This window comes from Eleutherodactylus coqui, chromosome 10 (assembly GCF_035609145.1).
Source record: "Eleutherodactylus coqui strain aEleCoq1 chromosome 10, aEleCoq1.hap1, whole genome shotgun sequence".
NCBI lineage: Eukaryota > Metazoa > Chordata > Amphibia > Anura > Eleutherodactylidae > Eleutherodactylus > Eleutherodactylus coqui.
This window is the reverse complement of record NC_089846.1, coordinates 96,093,848-96,116,004: the sequence shown is the minus strand read 5'-3', so window position 1 is coordinate 96,116,004 and position 22,157 is coordinate 96,093,848. Positions and strand designations below refer to the sequence as shown.

Below are 22,157 nucleotides of genomic sequence, written 5' to 3'. Positions count from 1 at the left end.
TAGGGGGCATCCTAAGCCTGGTCGTTTTGTGTGCCCTCATCCACTGGATCCAACACCTCCTAACAGGCTGGTCAGACGCTTCTCTCTACTGGTGGTCTGTAGGGGGCATCCTGAGCCCGGTCACCTTGTGTGCCCTCATCCACTAGATCCAACACCTCCTAACAGGCTGGTAAGAATGGCCCGGTGGGGGACAATTCATCGATACGATCATCCGGCTTCTCACATCCCGATAATGCGCCCCCTCTCAGACTCTGGTAACGGGGTGAAATCTCTTCTCTGCGTCGTAGAGGCATCTAGTGGTCAACAAGCTCTACACAAGCGGAAGAAGAGGTCACTACACACAAGGAGCCTCCGAGAGCCTTTTATAGGCCAAGGGGGGAACCAGTTTTAGGCCCAATGCCCATGGATGGAAATTCTGCAGCGAGATTCCGCATGCTACCATAGTATTGCATTTGGGCACACAATCCTATGCAGGGCAGCCGCAATTTTGATCGCGGAAAATCCGCGTGGTAACAAAATCGCGGCATGTCCTATTTCTGTGCGCGCCTCGAACTTAAACGTCACTGCTGACGCGCCGCCTCTGCTCTGCGCATGTACGGCTGTGCGCCAGACGGCACATCGCAGAGCAGAGAGAGACTCTGGACAGGTAAGCGAGAGGTCACTGCAGGGCAACGGGTCGCATCCCGCTGAGAGAATCCCTCAGTCGGAATCCGACCCGGCCGTGTGCAAGACCGTTCATCTAATCACCACAACTCCCATCATTTACAGATCTGCCTGAGATGGAACCGCATGCCGGGCCTAGCAGTACAACAACTCCTCCTGCTGCCAGAGTCCTGCACGTTCCTCAGAGCGGCTGTACCTCAACCCGGACCGCAAGTGACGCTGTGTGCGGTGTGCTATCTTGGCCAGCAGGTGGCGCTGTGTAATGGATATGTGTGCGGCAAGTTACCCCCGGCTGGGCAGCAGGTGTCGCTGTGTGTAGTGACGCGTCTCTATGGTCGTACATTACGGTCGTCTATGAGGGGTGTTGGGTGGAGCAGTGACGGGAAAGAAAACACCGGAGAACACAACAAGTGACCGGAGCAGAAGAAGCGGCACACCGGGTGACAAACCGCGGAGACAAGGTGCGGTACCCGTCCTGTATGTGCGCGCGGCTGCAGATATACCGTTATATATTTACCGTACATACCCTGTATATCACACGGGAGATACGTCACATTGCAGCCATATATGGTACCGTGCATAGATATAGAATACACTACACTGTATATATATGCTGCATGCAGCACCTACTGCAGATACACCATATATATAGTACTACATCATATACTGTATATACACAGCACATTGTATATGATATACTGCATATGGTGTGTGTGTGTATAGAGCACATGATATATATTACAGCACATATACTACACTATATATAACTATATATTACACTGTATGTAGTGCATGCAGTATGTATGTATATTATATTATGTACTACACTATATATAACACAATATATACTGCATGCAGCACCTACTGCAGATATATATAATATATATTTAATACTACATATTACACTATATATGATATACTGCACATGGTGTGTGTATATATATGATATATGTATACATCGCATGATATATATTGCACAGTTAATACATGACACATACTGTAAATATACAGCACACAGTGTGTGTGTGTGTGTGTATATATGTGTATATATATATATATATATATATATATATATATATATATATATATAATCTATCGCGGATACAGGAGATGTGTGAAATATATTATATATTACGCTATATATAATTGTTGGTTCCTTATGCCCCGCCCATTACTCTAGGCCCCGCCCACAACCTGCTGCATTGGAATCACTAAGTGTACATGTGACCCCCATAGTGATGGCAGACCCCAACCGGACCCCAAACTGCCGGTCCTCAGGTCTAGCTCCTCCCTGGTCAGTGGATGAATGCGCAGGGATTGGGCGAGGATGTGCGGTACCCGGGAGATCACGGATACTTCCGAGGACGGCGGTTATTCCCAGCCGTGTGCGGTCCGTGTTTTTACTGCCCGAACACGGACACATTGCAGTAAATCGTGGTAGTTTTTACGCGGACCGATGATCTGCATGAAAACATCGCATTCTGCTCCCTGGGAGAGTAGAAGACCGCGGATGTCACGTATGTGCTGCGTTCATTTACGGCTATGTGAATCGGACGAACACGCGTGTTGTTGTTTTTCGCATTTGGAAAATGGATGATACGGGGATGTAGAGAACGCAGCAAGAACGCATCCAGCGCAGCGACGTCCGTCCGTTTGTCGTGAACCAAAATCACCCATGTGACCAAGCGGTTCTTCCTTTCTCCGGTATAATACAATATACACAAATACAAAGCCGTTTATTAGACCGCCGTCTGCAGATATAAACAGTGAAGGCTTCCATTCACTGACAGCAATCGGAGATGGTGTCAGGGAAGAGTCGTATCGGGTTTGTTGCCGTGGTGACATCGGACGTGTCGGCACGTCTTGTCTGTATTTAGATGAGGGGTCACATTTAAGGTCTGTAGCAATGCATTGTGGGAGTCTGCCGCCAGCCATCTACTAATGTGACATTTCGGGTGCGACTTGGTTGGCGATACGATATTTTACGACTCCGCAGTTTCGCACGCAGTGATTACATTCTGCGGCTGCCGCTTCTCTCCGTTGGCACACGCTCCTCTCATTACATGCAGACTTGTTGGCTGCCTTCTCTGCGGGGATGAGCGCCAGTAATTAGATCAGCTGCTGCAAGAATGGCGCGCTCCAGGATGACATATTGTAGCTGCCGATACCCAGTCTGATGCCACTGCTGCCACCCGCAGGTCGCTGCCTGATCTTGCTGGGTGTTGGCGGTCTTGCTGAGAGCTGGGGAGCGGGCACGTCTTCTAGGCATCCCCTGCTGGTGGTATTTAGTGCACAGAGACCAGTGTAATACCAAAAATAGCGCCACACCCTGGGTCCTGCCTGGCATCGTGACTGGAGCTGGCTGGAATGGTGGAGGGGAAGACCTTCTAATATGTTGGAGGACGTCCGCGGCGCTGCAGCTGCCCATCATTCACAGACCGGACTACTCTGTGCAAGATGGCAGGATTGTGCGTGTTCACCATAGTTTCCCCCGGCGGTGGGTTATCGGAGCCGTTGCTTTGCTATATAGTCGGGGTTTGTAGTTTATCCTGGTGGTGGATTATTGGCGTCGTCGTCTCGCCCTATGGTCGGGCCTCGTAGTTTACCCTGGCGGTGGGTTATCATAGACGTCGCTTTACCCAGTGCTGGGGATTATTTTAGTCCAGGTTTGTAGTTTACTCTGGCATTGGATTATCGGATCCGTCACTTCACTTAGTGATGCGGATTACTGTAGTTGTAGATCAATGTATCAGTTAATTGTATATCAACCTGCTAGTATAAGTAGTGAAGGGGTTAAATGTAACCATTTCTATATACCAGTGAGTGTACAGCACAGAGATAAGGAAGTCCTCCAGACCGCCTCCCTTGCATGTCTTCCCAATGAAGTAATAACCGTTTCTTTGTATGTTATACTTACACCTTAAGGCCGCCTGCAGACGGCCGGGTCGGATCCGGCAGCAATCCTAGGGCAGCTTCCAAGCGCAGAAATTCCGCGGGAAATCCCGCCGCGGAATTTCCGCCCGTCTGCAGGCGGCCTAACAGGTACGAATTTCTGCTCATGGTTTTAGTTCTAGCCTATCATGTATTATCAGTTTTGGAGGTATATACTTTTCCTGTGATGTCATTTATGATATATAACCGACATGCAACTGTAAATACATTAGAAATCCCTTGATACCCCGACAGGCTGCTGGGATCTGTATTTCTCCTGACGGCCCGTGCTTCTACTCCAGATCTGAAATTGTTTTCTCCTTGGTAAACAAATCAAATTCTCCTTACAGTTGGGGCTTGTAGTTCATCCTGGCGGTGGATTAGCAGAGCCTTCTCCTCGCCCTAAAGTCGGGGTTTGTAGTTTACCCTGATGGTGGATTAGCAGAGCCTTCTCCTCATCCTAAAGTTGGGGCTTGTAGTTTACCCTGATGGTGGATTAGCAGAGCCTTCTCCTCGCCCTAAAGTTGGGGCTTGTAGTTTACCCTGATGGTGGATTAGCAGAGCCTTCTCCTCGCCCTAAAGTCGGGGTTTGTAGTTTACCCTGGCGGTGGATTATCAGACCCGTCGCCTCGCCCTATAGTCGGGGCTCGTAGTTTACCCTGCCAGTGGATTCTTGGAGCCGTCGCCTCGCCCTATAGTCGGGGCTCGTAGATTCGCCTGGCGGTGGATTATCAGACCCGTCGCTTCACTCGGTGATGGGTATTACTGTAGTTGGAGATTGTAGTTTACCCTTGGGTTGGATTATCAAAGCCGTTGCTTCGCCTTTCGATGAAAAAAACCAAAGTCAGGGACCGCGCTCTGGAAAAACGTAACAATCGTAATTATGAGTGGGGCAGAAAGGGACTCACTTGGTTTGGCAGCCAAACCCAAAAATTAGGAGATGAGCAGATATTGGACTCGACACCGCTGATCACTTGGATCCAGTCAGGTCAAGTCCAGCTGTTGATCCTCGTATCCCCTGCAGAGAGGCGGCCGGCGGTCCCGTCAGATTGCTGGAAGGTCCACCGCTCTCAGCAGCGACTACCACAAGCTGCCGATGTCTTAGAGAGCAGAGAGGAGAGCGTAGATACATGTCTCCTCTACACGTTATCTCCTTTTCAGGCATATATCACATATATGTATCTTCACCTATAGAGATGTTGATGGATAACGATACTGTTGCACCGCACTGCTGACACACATTATTTTCTGTTTTGCCATATATAGATGGTGTTTTATACCTGCGGACCGAATGAAGCCATGGTGGTGTCAGGTAGGTGCAAGCCTCATATTAGACATGTCCCAATATACTCTGTGGAAATCCAAGATCTCTGCTTGCTGTCATCCGGCAGAACCCTTAGGCCACCTTCACACAGGGAAAACCTGCAACAGCTACACCTGAATGATGTAAATTTGGTTGCATTTGTATTTGCGGCTTTTCCGTGGGATTTAGCTTTTTTATTTCAGGGTTGAATTCTGCAGCATAAATTTTCAAAAATGCTGCAAATTTGTTGCAGAAATTTTTTTCTCCACGTAAAGCAGATTTTAGACGTCTGCTCCGCAGGACTGTAAATGCTGCGGAAAGTCCACTGCAATTCTGGCCTGAGTGAAGGCGGCCTTGTGGTTGACCGTCTGTCCTGGTCATGTGACTACATAAAGTAGATGCGGTAAGGAAGATACGAAAATGCCCGCGGATACGTATCTGTCTCCATATCTCCCTGCGCAGTATCTACTCCACTAATCACCCATGTTCTTGGGGTCTCGACATTAATCCCCCCCATTGACAGCTGATCTCGTACTAGCAGTCATCTTGCTGGTTGCCTGATTTCTGGTGTATTGCAGGTTTCTGCCGCAGCCCGCCAGTGATGATCGCCGGCGGTCGGGTCTTCGTCCTTCCCTGTGTGCAGCAGATTCAGAGGTGAGACACTTCATGCGAGCTTCGCGTTCGCCGCCATTTATAATTCTGCTTCTGCTCACTTTCTGATTGTCTGCAGGATCTCCCTGAATACTCTGACGCTAAACGTGAAGAGTGAGAAGGTCTACACACGGCATGGCGTTCCCATCTCCGTCACCGGCATTGCTCAGGCAAGGGGGGGGTGGGCACGGCATTGGCAGTGTGCCAGCCTTACAGAGTGCTCATGTCTGTGCATTCCCTGCAGGTAAAGATCCAGGGGCAGAACAAGGTTATGCTTACCGTTGCCTGCCAGATGTTCCTGGGCAAAACCGAGAATGAGGTGGCTCAGATTGCCCTCGAAACCTTGGAGGGGCATCAACGTGCCATCATGGCACACATGACTGTCGAGGTAGGTGACCGTGTGTCTGGCATGTAAGGGTGTTATTGTTAAGGAACTCAGTTAAAGATGGAGCAACTATGGCTTATCGAGGGATCACCCAGCATTTACCCCACAGTGGCCGGAGCTCCATATCCACTTCACAGGATGATGTAACCACCACTAGGGGGAGCCCTCAGTATAGTGTTAGTATTGCTGTCACTGTATGCATTCTGCTTTGAAGCTCCCTCTACTGGTCCCTGCAGACAGAATTTTACGATCTTTTTTTTCCCCAAGTCACTACAGGGGATTTGTGAATCAGCGCAGAATGCTCAAGACCAGACAATAAAGCTTCTTGCCCTCAGCTTGTGGTGCCAGAGGGAATAGGAGGGACATCTCCCGTTGCAGTGGCTCTGGGGGGCATGGCCTCACTCCTCCCCCGTTGCAGTGGCTGGGGGGCGTGGCCTCTCCCTTGCCCCGTTGGAGTGGCTCTGGAGGGGCGTGGCTTCTCCCACCCCCCATTGCAGGGGGGTCTCTCACTTGCCCCGTTGCAGTGGCTCTGGGGGTGGGGGCGTGGCCTCCCCCCCGTTGCAGTGGCTCTGGGGGTGTGGCCTCTCCCGTCCCCCGTTGGAGTGGCTCTAGGGGAGTGGCTTCTCCCACCCCCCGTTGCAGGGGCTCTGGGGGGGGGGGCGTGCCTTCTCCCAACCACCCTTGTGCGGGGGGGGGGGGGGGACGTGGCCTCTCCCTTCCTCTCGTTGCAGTGGCTCTGGGGGAGTGGCTTCTCCCACCCCCCGTTGCAGGGGCTCTGGGGGGGGGGGGGCGTGCCTTCTCCCAACCACCCTTGTGCGGGGGGGGGGGGGGACGTGGCCTCTCCCTTCCCCTGTTGCAGTGGCTCTGGGGGGACGTGGCCTCTCCCTTTCCCCGTTGCAGTGGCTCTGGGGGCGTGGCTTCTCCCACCCCCGTTGCAGTGGCTCTGGGGGGCGTGCCTTCTCCCACCCACCCTTGCAGGGGGGGGCTCTCACTTGCCCCGTTGCAGTGGCTCGGGGGGCCTCGCCCTTCCCCTGCTGCAGTTGCTCTAAGGGGCGTGGCCTCTCCCACCAGCCCCTTCCTCCCTTGTACAGAAGCCCTTGAGGCGTGGCCCCTCTCCTTTCCATATGCTGTCTCCTCCTATTAACCCTTTGCAATCCAATTTTGGATTCAGGGTTTCCTAGGGGGCTTTCTCTTTTTGTCAATATACTATGGCGCCATCTGCTGGCTAGAGCCAGTACTGTGGTGTGGGACATACTGGAGAGGTCCCCCGACAATAGAGCGGCCAATAATATACAGTAAGAATACCCTGCCGGACGTCTTCTGACATCGGAGCTGCACAGTCTTCAATCAGAATGTCTTCAGACGTCAGACAGTGGATTGGAAAGGGTTAAGGAGCATATATTATCCATGTTACACAGCTTAATAGCTTTCAATTTCTGCTCTTAGAGAGAAAATTGACAGAAAATACAAAATACAGGCGCCTTTGTGCATCTGTATGATCATAGCAAGTCGCACCCGACTCGAATTGACAGCATCATAGGGATCAGTGTGGGTCATTAGACAAGCAGGTGGGTGGGGATTGAAGCCTGTATAACATCCATGTGAAATTTGCCATTCCATAGAGAAAACTCCTCCCCCTACCTGCACAGGTAAGAGAGCATGCCCACAGCACTCCCACAGACATTAAAGGGGTTGTCTCGCGGCAAACCTCAAAATTTTACCTTACCCCATTCCCCCTGTCACCATCCTGGCATAAAATAGCAAAGTAAAGCGGTTTTTAAGCCGCTTGCTACTTATCGATCCGACGAAATAAGGCTTTGAAAAAATCTTCTCCCAAGATGGCCACCGGTCCTTTCCCAGGGATGCACTGCGGTTTTCTCCCATGGTGCACCGCGGGTCTTCTCCCATGGTGCACCATGGGCTCTGTGCGTTCCATTGCCGATTCCAGCCTCCTGATTGGCTGGAATCGGCACACGTGACGGAGCGGAGCTACGCGATGGCGCGTAGAAGGGGGCGGAGCCAGAACGCCGCTCGTGCCTGGACCGAGCAGAAGGGGAGAAGACCACACAGCGCAAGCGCGTCTAAAAAAGCAAGAAGACATCAGAATTAGACGGATCCATGGCGACGGGGACGCCAGCAACGGAGCAGGTAAGTGAACAACTTCTGTATGGCCAATATTTAATGCACGATGTATATTACAAAGTGCATTAATATGGCCATACAGAAGTGTATAACCCCACTTGCTGCCGCGAGACAACCCCTTTAATGGGCAATAGGCAAAGCTTACCTCCTCCACTTCCTGCAGACTAACCACTAGTTTTAATAATAAAAAACTTCTCAGCCATCATTTCATTATCATCACAGACAGGATTACACTGAGAGGTGACACCTATATGTATATAACACAGGGTCCACCATTCACAGTAGGTGATGTTACAGCTCACCTCCCTGCACAGAACATGCCCACAATGGTTCAATTGGTTCTTCCCTCCTGTGCGTTGTCTCTATAGCCCATGAGGCTGCTGTAAAGCTCAGGCAAGATGGCCACCCCCATAGCCATGTACAGACAACAGGAGATGGAAGCAGATTAGGGAAGCGTTGGGTCCGTATTCATTTAGTATTTGTCTGCTTTTAATTTTAACCCCTTTTCTCCCGTTACTTGCAGGAGATCTACAAGGATCGGCAGAAGTTTTCTGAACAGGTTTTCAATGTGGCGTCTTCGGATCTGGTGCACATGGGGATCAGTGTGGTGAGCTACACATTGAAGGACATTCACGATGACCAGGTGTGTACAGAAAAAGAGAGGGCGGGGCTGGGTGCGCAGGAGAGGGCGGGGCTGGGTGCGCAGGAGAGGGCGGGGCTGGGTGCGCAGGAGAGGAGGGGTGAAGAGGGGTGGGGTCCGATGTGCAAGAGGGGTGGGGTCCGATCCGCAAGAGGGGCGAGGAAGGAAGGGGCCGGTGCGCAGGATGGGCGGGGAGGGAAGGGGCCCAGTGTGTAGGAGGTGGTACTGAGCCTGTTGTCCCTGTCTCCTGTAGGATTACCTGCACTCTTTGGGTAAAGCACGGACTGCTCAGGTACAGAAGGACGCCAGGATCGGGGAAGCCGTGGCCAAAAGAGACGCTGGGATTAAGGTAACTGCGGCATCACAAGGCTTCCAAGGGAAATCTGAGCACCTTATGTGCTTTCACCCTTGTGAGCGCATTGGTCTCCTCTTACTTTATAGAAGTAAATGGAACGGCGGTTCAGCGTATGCACCATCGCTCTGTCCATGGGGCATTCAGGTGTACTGGTTTTCAGGATCTCTGGGGGTCAAAGTAGTCATACCCATAGTGATCAGACACCCCCCCCATCCTATGGACATCCTGTGGATGCAGGAGAACTTGCTTTGCTGGCATGACCCCTTTTAATAGATTTGAAGAAAGTTACCAAAGAGCTGGAAATGGTGGATAACGCAATAGAAAAATTAACCATTACACCCCGGGGGTCTCTGCTGGTTGTGCTGCGATGATGTCACGTCATTAACATGGCTGCAGTGAATCATTGGCCTCAGTAGTGACGCTGGCATGTACAACACATGGCTGCTGGAGGGCACTGATGTGCTGCTGTGGGCACATGAGTAGTGTACATGATGTCATCACAGCAGGAATGGTGGGAGACCACCGGAGTGACAGGATTTAATGGGTATGTAATGGATATATTCTACCATCTCCTGCTGCGTCCAGCGCACAGAGTTTAGTGCGCCCCCTGTAGTGGTGGTTACAGGTGGTACCACCCCTACCTGCGATTTGGATAAATCCACGCGATTTCAGCCCTACAAACGATACTGCGATTAACGGTGGGCGTTAAGTGTTTTCACGGTTTACTAACCTTAAGCGCACCCCCGTATTACAGGAGGCGGAGGCTCAACAGGCCAAGGTGTCCGCTCAGTACATCAATGAAATAGAAATGGCGAAAGCGCAGCGAGACTTTGAGCTGAAGAAAGCCACGTACGACCTAGAGGTGAACACCAGGAAGGCCGAGAGTGACCTGGCGTATCAGCTGCAGGTACGACTGCCCATCCCCCATCCGTGTCGTACACGGTGACGGTAGTCGGTAATCAGTCGTTTGTCTCGTCTTAGGTGGCTAAAACAAAGCAGAAAATTGAGGAGCAGAAAGTTCAGGTCCAGGTGGTAGAGAGAACGCAGCAGATCCAGTTACAGGACCAAGAGATCAGCCGGAAGGAGAAGGAGCTGGAGGCCAGAATCAAGAAGCCGGCAGAAGCTGAGCGCTACCGACTGGAGAAGCTAGCCGAGGCCGAGAGGTAGGTGATGGTCCTGGTGACCCTGTATTTTCAGCCTGCCCCCCTTCTCTTATGTCATGCCTTCTCCCCATATTCAGGATGAAGCTCATCACCGAGGCTGAGGCAGAAGCGGAGTCCATCAGGGTGGGTACCATCATCTAGAGTCACAAGATTAGAGTGCTAGCTCTTTAACCCCTTAGTGACAGCCCTATCGTAAAACTACGTCCTGCTGTTGTAGGACGTGTATGGAGGGAGGTAGCGCCGCTATCTCCCTCCATACAGCGCGGGCATCAGCTGTTTATTACAGCTGAAACCCGCGGGTAATAGCTGCGCTCGGCCGTTCGGCCAATCGCAGCTATTAACCCTTTAAATGCCGCTGTCAATTCTGACAGCAGCATTTAAATCCCCTGAATGCTGTTCGGGGGTCCCCGCACAGCCCCCCCGCGGTGAGATCGGGGGATCCGTGCAGGTGTCATGGCAGCCAGGGGCCTAATGAATGGCCCCAGGGCTGCCTTAGCAGACTGCCTATCAAGCCATCCACACAGGGTGGCTTGAAAGACTGCCTGTAAAAAAGCAGTATGACGTAATGCTATAGCATTACGTCATACTGCAGGAGCGATCAAAGTATCGCATGTTAAAGTCCCCCAAGGGGACTTCAAAGTAAAGTAAGAAAAAAGATCAATAAAGTTTTTTTAATTGTTAAAAAAAAAAAAGTTATAAAAGTTTAAATCACCCCCCTTTTGCCATATCTATTATTAAAAAATCTAAATCATAAAATAAAAATATGTATTTGATATCGCCGCATCCATAAAAGTCCGATCTATCAAAGTAGTGCATTATTATAATTGAAAAAAATTAAATATCTTAAAAAAAATAAAAGTACTGCAGCAAAAAAAATACTATACAAGTTTGGTATCGTAGCAATCGTACTGACCCATAGAATAAAAATATCAGGTCGTTTTTGTTGCAATTTGTGTGCTGTAGAAACAGGACGCACCGAAAGATGGTGGAATGTCGTTTTTGTTTCCATTTCTCTCCGCTAAGAATTTTTTTAAAGTTTTTCAGTAAATTATATGGTACAATAAATAGTGCCATTGAAAAATACAACTCGTCCCGCAAAAAACAAGCCCTCATACAGCGACGTCGATGGATAAATAAAGGAGCTACGATTTTTTAAAAGGGAGTAGGAAAAAACAAAAATGGAAAAAAGCAAAAAAGCTCCGTCACTAAGGGGTTAAATTCTTTACATTTCTCTTCTTTCCCCATCACCACAGATAAAGGGGGAGGCTCAGGCATACGCGGTGGAGGTCCGAGCTCGAGCCGATGCGGAGCAGATGGCCAAGAAGGCAGAGGCCTTCCAGGAATATCAGGAGGCAGCCATAGTGGACATGCTGCTGGAGAAGCTGCCGGAGGTGACGCACCTACTATGGTTATACTTCAGAGATGTAACACTGTGGGGCGCAGATTTGGTATATTATCTGCTGCGCCCAGACAGCCTGTAGAGCAAAGAAGTCACATGTGGTGGTCCTCACCTTAAGGGCATGTTCACACCTAACAGATTTGGTGTTGATTATTTTGAGAAGTACAGTTTGCACTGAAAATATGCAGCATAATTGACATACTGAAGACTCAAAGTCCGCACCGCAGGACCGTTCTGCGGATTCTGTGCACGTTTTGGTTTTTTTTGCACCATGTGGACGACATTTCTTTACATTTTATCCATGCTAACAGACCTTTAGGGTACCTTCACACAGAGCGGAAATGCTGTGGCTTTTTCGTGGCAAAATCAGCAGCATTTCTGCTTTAATAGCATTTTAGGATTCGCACCATGGGTGTAGATTTTGACTAGGAATCAGCTGTGGATCTGCAGCTAACTGTAACATCTACAGCGCTCCCCTCACCTCGGAATACTTGGCGCTGCCGGCACCAAGAGCGCAGTGCTGGCAGCGCACCCAGGCAGCTGCTACATCGCACTGCTGACCAGTTAATGCTGCAATGGAATCACCTGATCAGCGGCGTGACGCTCACCAGCAACTGTGACTGGGTGTGCTGCCAGCACAAGGTATTCTGGGAGTGCTGTAGATGCCGAAATCTGCTGCGGATCCACAGGTGAGTCCTAGTTTTTGCTGCAGAAATGCTGCTGATTTTGCAGTAGAATGTTTTGCTCAGAACCTCAGCATGGCCACTACGTTTGAAGATACCCTTATAGTCTTTAGGTCTCCATTCTACAGCTACAGATATCTCAGAAACAGTGTAGGACAGCGCTTCGGTCTCCGTAGGTAACCATTAGGTGGGATAGGAGAATAAAGAAAGGGAGCGGGGGGGGGGACACGCCTGGTGTGAACGGCTGGACCTGGATAGGTAACACCTGTCACACCTGAAATCCCCGTAAGCCGGCAGTATACAATCTGGAGACCTTGGAATCCACGTAAGGGAGAGCGTTTAGGGGTCATCGAGCTCCACAAAGGGGCTCAGTGTAGCAGAAGTACAAGGATACAAATGTGTAAAAATCCTGCGCTCGAATCACCTAATAGAAGTATCCATAATTGGAGGGAGGGGTCTGATTGCATTTACAGACGTCCCCAGTGATGGTACCAGAGTTAATGGGTTAATTTCAAAGGTAGAGAAACATACAACAGGGTAGCATGCATTGTGTTTCAGGGGTTAAAACACCCCTTTTCAAGGTTTTAAGCCCCAAAACGCGTTGCATGCTACCCTGTAAATGCCATCAGACCCCTCCTCCAACTAAGGGCTTTTAATAGTGAATACTTCTATCTGGTGATTTGAGTGCAGGAATCATAGGAAGACATTTCTGCGTTGATCGGATGATGTTCCCGGGATTACTGTTAAAAGGGGTCCCACTCAAATGGGAAGCTGGGGTACAAACTGTGCGCGCCAGAACCCCTCTAGGGTACAGTCATACATGGCGGATTTGGATGCAGATTTTGAAGGGAAATTTTAGATTGTCCAGTCTGGAGCCTCATCTAAGTCTTTATAGCTGTCGGAGTTTCATATTTTTTTTATACAGAGCCCCTACATAGATTTTTTAGAACTTCTTAGCTAAACATGTCCCAGATGGGAACACTGCTGTACGCGGTGGCTGGGATGAAAGAAGCAGCCAAGTGTGACTGTGCAGCATTGTCTGTGTAACTCCCATTGACTTCTATGGAGAGTATGGAAACACTGTAGCCAGTTCAGCTGTTTTTGTAATCCTGATCCATCATACAGGTGAACCGGGGGACATTGGGGGCCAAAATTGGAGATGGGTGCAGGTCCCACACCTGTGTGACTGATAGCATATCCTGTGGCTATGCCATAGAATACTGATGGGAATACTCCTTTAATTTTCCTTCTGCCTGTAGCCACCACTAGGAGGAGCTCTCTGTATTCTGCACTATGGAGGTCTGCGTCTATTAAAGTCTATAGTAAGCTGTTCTGCTTTTACTTGTGGGGCAGAACAAGATACCAGAATGTTCTGTATCTCGCAGTGGATCTGGAACAATCTGACCTCTCCCTGCGGTCCAACTACACTAAGGCCCCTTTCGTATGACTCAGATTTGACACGGATTTCGCTGTTCCAATCTGGATCAGACCCAGTGAAGATCCAATGTGCAGATCGGCGACTGTTCACGGTGCACATTAAACCTTGCAATCCTGTCGGCGGATCCTCTGATAAAGATGTGTCTGAATGCAGTCTGATGTTGGCGACCGCTGGTGATATTTGTTGCAGCGTCCTTTTATGGCGCCTTTTCTCTTCCAGGTCGTAGAGGAGATCAGCAAACCTTTAACTCAGGTGAAGAAGATTAAAATGGTGTCCAGCGGTGGAAGCGAGGTCGGAGCCGCCAAAATCACAGGGGAAGTCCTGGATATACTTAACCGCCTCCCAGAGTCAGTGGAGAAGCTGACGGGCATCAACCTCACCCAGGTGAGTATATCGGGCGTAAACTCCGTCCACTGGTGACATATAAGTGACAGGTCCACTAGCGACATAGCTTGTTAGCTCTTTAAAGTTCTCCCTTATCAACGGGATAGCCATAGGACGGGGGATAGCTTGCTGATTGATGGGGCTCTCACCATTGAGACTCCCGCTGATCTCAAGAGATCTGTTCCCTGTTCTTCTTACTGTGGGGCTACTGCGCTCCCCGCAGGGAGGAGGGGACTGAATGGAGCGCTGGTTACGTAAGCACACTAGTGTTTGATTAACCTTCTCTGTGGCTGCGGAGGTCCCCAGTGGCACCCGCTCAGCTGTTTCTAAAATTGAAATGAATGGAGCGCTGACTGTACATGCTCAACAAGCACTCCATTCAGAGTGACATCAGTGCAGGGGTAGAAGCAACTCCACAGTGACAGGAGAGCGGGACATGGGAGTCCCGTTCAGGAGATTAGTGGGGGACTCGGCAATGAGACTACCACCAATTAGCAGGTTATTTCCTATCCTGCTGATAGGGGATAACCTGCAGTTGTGAGACAATCCCTTTAACTACTGATGGCCGATAATGCAGAACTTCAGTAGGAGCAACGCCTGCATTAGTAAGTTGCTGCATTGCAGAGAGCAAGGAGGTGTCCACTTCCACTCCATATACAGGGGCCAGGTGGCGGACCCCACTGAGCTACTGTTGCTGGCCTACCCTGAGAATCAGTGGATCAAAGCTGGACAACCCCTTTTAGGATGCAGTAGTTTTATTGAAGTTTTTTCATCCTCTCAGAGCCATAACTCTTTATTTTTCCGTTGTGTCCCCGGCCGAGTCCTCTATTGTAGCTCATCCCCATTCATGTGTACATGTGCATCCTACAGTACCAGGCGCAGCCTGCAGAGAGATGAGGCGCTGTTTCTGAATGAGCCTTTATGTAATTCTGAACAAGCAGCAGCTTTCATTCTCCATCATAGGAGGAAACGTTGCATATTATAGAGCCGCTCCAGGACTTGGCTTGGCACATACCGGGCCAAAGGCTAAACATTCAAGTACACAGATGACCGGCGGCCGGGTTCAGTGGGGTACTGGATGTTTATCTCAGCGTTGCACGGTGGAGGAAAGAGAATGTTAATCATTTTAGATATTGACCATGGAGCCTTGAGGGTATGGGGGGGCCGTCCGTTGTCCAGCAGTGATGGATCCTCTGACTGATGCAGCACAGTTTGACCTGACTTCTCTTCATTGTGCTGCTCTCTTACGAGAAGAACCTCCAACAGGATGGAAAGTTGGGTTAGCCGCTGATCTCTGTGTGACGGGGGGCCAACCGTGCTGTGAGTGTTCCTCATACTATTTATGCAAGATTATATCTACCCAGGATACTCGTCTGCTTCCTCACCCTAAACCAGGCGTCTGCTTCCTCACCCTAAACCAGGCCGTACACATTAGATTAACGTCTGACTGTCCTCTGATGGGGAGGGGGACATCCTGAATGTCGGGCTGTAGGATCTTAACTTACCTGATAAGCGGCCCCCAGAGGTGTCTGACAGCGGTGCTCATCCCTGTCCCACCCTGTGTACGGGGTCGGGAGTAATAGCTGCTCATTCGGCTGACTTATGTAATGTGTATGGCCAGAATGAGCGTTTCTGCCGATGGCACCATCCGACCTCCCTGATCTGCTGCAGAATGGCTTGAATTACATTTTTATTTGCGGCTGCTGACCTGGAACCCCTTATGACTCGCTCCACTGTGGCCATCCTTGATTATGTTTGCAGGCTTGTGCTACTCCCAAAATGGCACGTGAATCATATATATAGACGTCTGAACTAATGATATGGTGATGTGCCCACTTACCCCCATCCATATGTCCTATTAGCGAGAGTAGTAAGCTATAAGGGGGTGCAGAGAGCAGTCACGCCTGATGACCCAAGGGGTTCAGAGACCCCAGTATCACATAAGAGTATTCTAGATGGTAGGCTGGGGACCAGAAGCTGCAAGTTACAGAGCTGGCAGGAGCCATGTAATTCTGTATCACAGGAGGTATAATGAGGACTCACCAGCAGATTAGGGGAGCTCTCATAAGTTGGCTCATTGTTTGGGACCTTCCATATATAGTCTTATAGTAGTGTCACCCTGTAAGGGGTAATCCAGGTAAAACTATGTGATGGCAGGTGCGGGCCTGAAGTAGATATAACTGGGGGTCCGTAGGAGAAGAACAGCCGTGCACGCTGCTCTCTTTTTTTTACATATTCTGGTAGCTGCAAGTCGTAGAAGTTGAGCCCCATGTATCCTATAGACCATAAATGTGGGTACATCACGTTACTGTTCAGGGTGGCCGTTGGGAGTGGAACAACCTGGCGCTGTTACGCATCCCTGCTCTGAGATGATCCGCTTGGATTTGCTCCCCATCTCTGCATGTATCCCAAGGCGATCACAGCTGCCATGTTTATGGAGGCGGCCTCTTTCCAATGCACTAGCCATCATGTACAGGATAACTCTGCGGGTGGTATCGCCATCTTTAATGCATGAAGATGTGCTGCAGCTGCCACGCCTGAGATCCTGCCGGGTCGGGTATTTCTAGCGCTCGTCTCCTCCGGCACCCGTTCTTATCGGAGCTTTATCACTAGATAGGCTGAACTAGATGGACGTTGTCTTCATTCGGCCTTACATACTATGTTACTAGAGCGGATGATGTTCTCTTCAGTCAGGCAAAGTCCTTCATGTTGGGCGACCCAGTTTACACAGCGCTGCAGACTCTTAAAGGAATACTAAGGCAGACTTTTCACATATACCGCCCTGTTTGAAGGAATGCTGCAGGGATGACTGATACATGGGGACTAGTGCAGGACCTGAGGGGTCAATATAGGGTGGCGGTACACAATATGGTTTGTGCATCACGAGGTTCGTTCCTCCCAGCAGCGGGGACACAAGCGCTTCTGATGCTCATTACTTTTATGAATATTCTCCAAATTCAGGGAAAGCTCATGGGGATTTGTAATGTGGAGACGCTGCTAGAGGAGGGGTAAGGAGCGTGGTAACATGCCTGTGCAACATTTTGGGCACCTGCTTTCTCAAGCACTCTTGTAAGAGAGAAGGCTTTCTAAAATGTCATCGTAACAGATTTGACAATGGCGGCCCGTCTTTAGGATGTAATTGGTGGGGGCTCTTTCACTGCAGCACCGAAGGATAGGCCATCAGTGTATAACTAGTGCTCCGCAACCTGTCGTGCACCACACCAATACGTCTCCAGTCTTTGTTCACCTGACTCCACCGAGGATGTGCCGTAGAGTCACCACTATGGCCAGTGTTTGGACGACACATCATTGCGATCTTCCCCGCCTGAGCATAGACTGTCAGCTAAATTTAAGGTGCCTGTCCGACCATATAATTTGTATGGGTTTCCCGACTCTCCACATGGTTGAGATGCTACCAAGGTTCTGAAGGCTGTGGAGATATAGGGGTCCGGAGGGTACGGGATTAGAAGGGTCTATCTACCCATTCAGAACACAAGTGCACTTGACCAAGCTAACTGGGTATGGTGGATCCGGAAGGATAGTGGATAGCCCAGGTGATTATACATGGGCAGATTCTCTGCATGTTAATTAGCTCTGACTGACAATAAAGCACATTAAAGGGGTTGTCCCGCAGCAGCAAGTGGGTCTATACACTTCTGTATGGCCATATTAATGCACTTTGTAATGTACATTGTGCATTAATTATGAGCCATACAGAAGTTATAAGAAGTTTTTCACTTACCTGCTCCGTTGCTAGCGTCCTCGTTTCCATGGAGCCGACTAATTTTCGCCGTCTAATGGCCAAATTAGCCGCGCTTGCGCAGTCCGGGTCTTCTTCTTTCCTCAATGGAGCCGCTCGTGCTGGACGCCGACTCCTTGTAGCTCCGCCCCGTCACGTGCCGATTCCAGCCAATCAGGAGGCTGGAATCGGCAATGGACCGCACAGAAGCCCTGCGGTCCACCGAGGGTGAAGATCCCGGCGGCCATCTTCAGCAGGTAAGTAAGAAGTCGCCGGAGCGCGGGGATTCAGGTAAGCACTCTCCGGTGTTCTTTTTTAACCCCTGCATCGGGGTTGTCTCGCGCCGAACGGGGGGGGGGGGGGGGGGGGAGGGGGGGTTGAAAAAAAAAAAAAAAACCGTTTCGGCGCGGGACAACCCCTTTAATGCTGTTTATAACCCTCTTGCCAAAAAAGGTGGGATGTTGTGTAAAATGTAAAGAAAAAACTGCAATGATTAGAAAATCTCACATAACCATATTTTATTCACAGTAGAACATAGGACATATCAGAAGGGGGGAGGGACACACTTTTCCACAGCAGCACATCTCACAAAAGGCACAGGGGAAACAAAAGGCTGGAAAAGTAAGGGGTACTAATGAAAAACACCCAGAGGGTCAATTTCCTACTAAGTCACATGGGCAAAGCATGTTAGAGAGTCAGAGTCTCTCGGAAGCAAAGATGGTCAGATGTTCACCAATCTGTTAAAAACTGCATAAAAAAACTGTGGAACAATTTTTAAAAAATGGAAAACCTCAGCCGATTTCTCCTGTGGACTTGAGAAGGGACACCCAGCTTATCGGCACACACTTCAAAAGCATCTGATGGTATGGGGCTGCATTAATGCCTATGGCATGGCCACCTTACCCATCATGAAAGGCACTATCAATGCTGAGCAGTATATAGAGGTTTAAAACAACATATCCTCCCATGCAGACAATGTCTCTTTCAGGGAAGGCCTTGTATATTTCAGCAAGACAATACTAAACACAGACTGCATCCATCACAATGGCAGAGCTTCGCAGAAGAGCTCAGGTGCTGAATCGGCCGCCGGCAGTCCAGATCGTCCACCGAGAGAGAACATTTGGCGCATTATGAAATGAAAAATCTGTCAAGGAAAACCCAAGACTGCTGAGCAGCTAGAATCCTACATCAGACAAGAATGGGACTAATTTCTTGTCCCAAAACTGCAGGATTTGGTCTCCTCACTTCTCAGAAGAGGGGATGCTACACAATGGTGGACAAGGCTTTGACCCAACTGTTGTGAGATGTGTTGCTGCCATCAATTTCTAAAGGAGTTAAGTTTTAAAAATGAAATGAAAAAAATCTATTTCACCTTCTGATGTGTTTTATGTTCTGTTGTGAATGAAATCTGGTTAGATGAGATGTCCGAATCATTGCAGTCTTTTTTTTTTTCTTTACATTTTACACAGCATCCCAACTTTTTTGGAATCAGGGTATTACATGCAGCAGATGATCTCTAGCATGGGGATGAACAATCGTTAATACACAGACACATTTACACAGACTAACGATCAGGAATTAATGTTTTTTGCCTCGTCATTTACCCCTTTTAAAAAGGCCTTATTTGGTCAGCTTCGTTAGTGAATCTGCCTTATTCTGGGAGGTAGCAGAACGCTGCTCTACACTTTGGACTGCAGTTAACAGGAGGCAAAACTAATAACTCCATCCTTTTTAGGACACATCAGACAAAACATGGAGAAAAGGAGAGATGTGAACATTAACCGATTTGTGGTCGGCTTTCCACCTCCTTTCTAGGCTTTAGTGTTCCTTTAAGACTCCTGTAGGAACCATCAACAGATGATATCTGCAAGTCGGCGTTTTCTCACGTGTAATCAGAGTCTGATCCCAGCTCTTGGTGCGGCAGCTGCGGTCTGTGCGGCTCTTTCTGCTCCCGACACCATCTGAAACTTGTTCTTCTCTCTTCTAGAGTTTAAAGAAGAAGTCCGGACGCATGGCCTAAGATGTCCCACATGGCATTTCTCATCATGGTGCCTCCAAGATTCTTCTTCTGTCTCCTACATGTATTCTGGCCGCATCTGATGATTTATGTGTTTTGGATGAAATTTTGTATTCAGAGAAATTCAAGCTTTTATGTTGTTTCTTGTTACTTTGCATCAGGGACAGCCGGCGTCTTGTAGTTACCTTTTATCGGGGCTGGCCAACCTCTTCTAGTTACTTTTTATCGGGGCTTGTTGGCCTCTTGTTGTGACTTGAGTAAAAGAGTTTTCTCACAAAAATACTACTGATGACCTGTATTCAGGATAGGTCATCAATAGTTGATGTGCCAGGGCCCGCTGATAACGCAAGTATGCACTCTGGTCAGAGCGAAAGCTGCTCCGCTGACATGTGTCACTAGTGGCCGGCGCTTGTAACTGCAGCGCTCAGTGAAATCAATGAGAACTGCGTCTGCAAGTAAAAGCGTGGCCACTACTCAGGTTCAAGCAGCGGCTTCCGCTTCGACCCTTGTGTATTGCAGAGCTGACAACATGTGCCCACTCAGCTGATCAGCCGGGTTCCCAAACAGGCCACTACCAGTCAACTATTGATGACCAATCTGAGTATAGGTCATTTTTGTGGAAAACCCCTTTAATGCTGTGTATTACATTACTACATACTGTATGTAATCCATATATACGACGTCCCTCTGCCATGAAACTATGCAAAATGGTCCAGATCCTGTTGCTTACCACATGCAGACCAGCTGTGGAGCTCGTCTTCAGTGCCAGTAATAGTAACGCCCGACCTCAGCGAATGAAGTGTTTTATCTATGAGCTTACATTTCAGCATCACCAAAGCTCAACGTGGAAGGAGAACTGCAGAGTTTGTGACCTACTTACATATCTAATCTCTTTCCACTTTAAGGCCCCCTCACAGTGAAAGTAACTGCATCAGCGAAGTGCAAAAGAGGGGGCGTTCCCCCAGAGAGCATCCTTAAAGGGCCGTGTCCAGAAATATCCCAGTATTTTATACGATTGATGCCTGCAGATTCCCTTGTATGCCATCCCCAGCATGGCTGCTCTTCACCCTACTTGAGCTATGTTGGCCAGCTGTGCCAGTCCCGAGGCGGCTTGTTAAGGATCCAGTGTCTATAGCTATTATACTGTGGTTTAGACTCTATATAGTCTACGTACCAATGTGAACCTATGACTGTGAAGTTTGTGCCTGTAGATGAATGCCTTATATATCACGTTTGTCATGACGGCCAAATAAACGTTATATCTTAACGGTCTTGTATTTATTACATACTGTCCTATATAGGGACCTCATCTAAGGGTTTGGTAAAAACATGTAACCCGAGCAATGTGTTTCACTGGTATGACAATTTAGATTACTCCCGATTATTTAAAGGGTAGGTCATTAATAGTTGATCGTTGGGCGTCCGTCACTCCGGATCCTTGTTGATAGTGCTGTCCGTATTGCAGCAGCCGGGTTGGTTGTACAGGCACAGTTCCTACCAAATTCAATGCCTGCAGTACAAGCTCAGGCTGCTGCAATATGGACAGCTGATTGGCGGGGATCCCAAACCGTGGACCTCCAGGTCATTAATAAAAGTCCTGGAGAACCCCTTTCAATCCTTTGGGTCACTTCAAAGTATGGCCCCTTGATTAGAGCCCCCGGCCCTCTAACAATTGCAGGTTCCCTGCATGATAATATTCTCCCCGTGACCCCGGAGTGCAGCATAAAATCACAAGTTTCCTCTGAATCGGTTTCAGTGCGAATCTACATTAGATGGGAAAATCCAGCAATCAAAGTTACTTCAAATGAAGTCTGATACGGTGCCAGACTTGCCAGGCAGGGCCAGGATTTTACTATCAACCATGTGGGGTGTTCTTGTGTAACATTCAGTGAAGGGGGATCCTGTGGATGGAAAGGGGTCAGTGGAGGATGTCAGAAATCGTTTTGCCCAACAGGCCGTGCACAGTCAGCCGAATACAACGCTGTTGCTACAACAAACGTGTCCGAATGCACAACTCGCTGTTCCTTAGCACAAATAGGCTATAACAGCAGACAACCAGTTCCAGGGAAATTGTGTCTAAGAGAAACTGAAAGGTGAGACTCAAGCAGGCAAAAGAGCTCAAAAATTGTATCACTGAGCAGTGGAAAGACACCAGATTTCTGTTACTCTGTGCTGGTGGGGGGTCAGAATTTGGCGCAAGCAGCATGAATTGATGACCCCCTTCCTGTCAGGCTGGTGGTATCATACATGCAGTCACTCTGCAT

The 22,157-nt window shown here is 49.1% G+C and overlaps 1 protein-coding gene across 1 annotated transcript; it reads left to right on the top strand.

Moving 5' to 3' along the window:
- Nucleotides 1–969: 969 nt before the first annotated feature.
- FLOT1 (flotillin 1) lies at nt 970–21,160 on the top strand. Its single transcript, XM_066581549.1, has 13 exons — nt 970–1,124; nt 4,861–4,906; nt 5,476–5,551; nt 5,628–5,718; nt 5,793–5,936; nt 8,599–8,718; nt 8,969–9,064; nt 9,825–9,977; nt 10,052–10,233; nt 10,311–10,356; nt 11,487–11,624; nt 13,973–14,137; nt 19,864–21,160. Exons 2-13 carry the CDS (start codon nt 4,861–4,863, stop codon nt 19,894–19,896), a joined length of 1,290 nt encoding a protein of 429 aa, XP_066437646.1. The 5' UTR covers nt 970–1,124; the 3' UTR covers nt 19,897–21,160.
- Nucleotides 21,161–22,157: the final 997 nt, after the last annotated feature.

Bases quoted from the DNA above. Each gene is read 5' to 3' on its own strand.
- FLOT1 (XM_066581549.1), top strand. From the start codon at position 4,861: ATGGTGTTTTATACCTGCGGACCGAATGAAGCCATGGTGGTGTCAG. The intron at 5,719-5,792 runs GCAAGGGGGGGG...CATTCCCTGCAG, and splicing joins CCGTCACCGGCATTGCTCAG to GTAAAGATCCAGGGGCAGAA. The intron at 14,138-19,863 runs GTGAGTATATCG...TCTCTCTTCTAG, and splicing joins CGGGCATCAACCTCACCCAG to AGTTTAAAGAAGAAGTCCGG.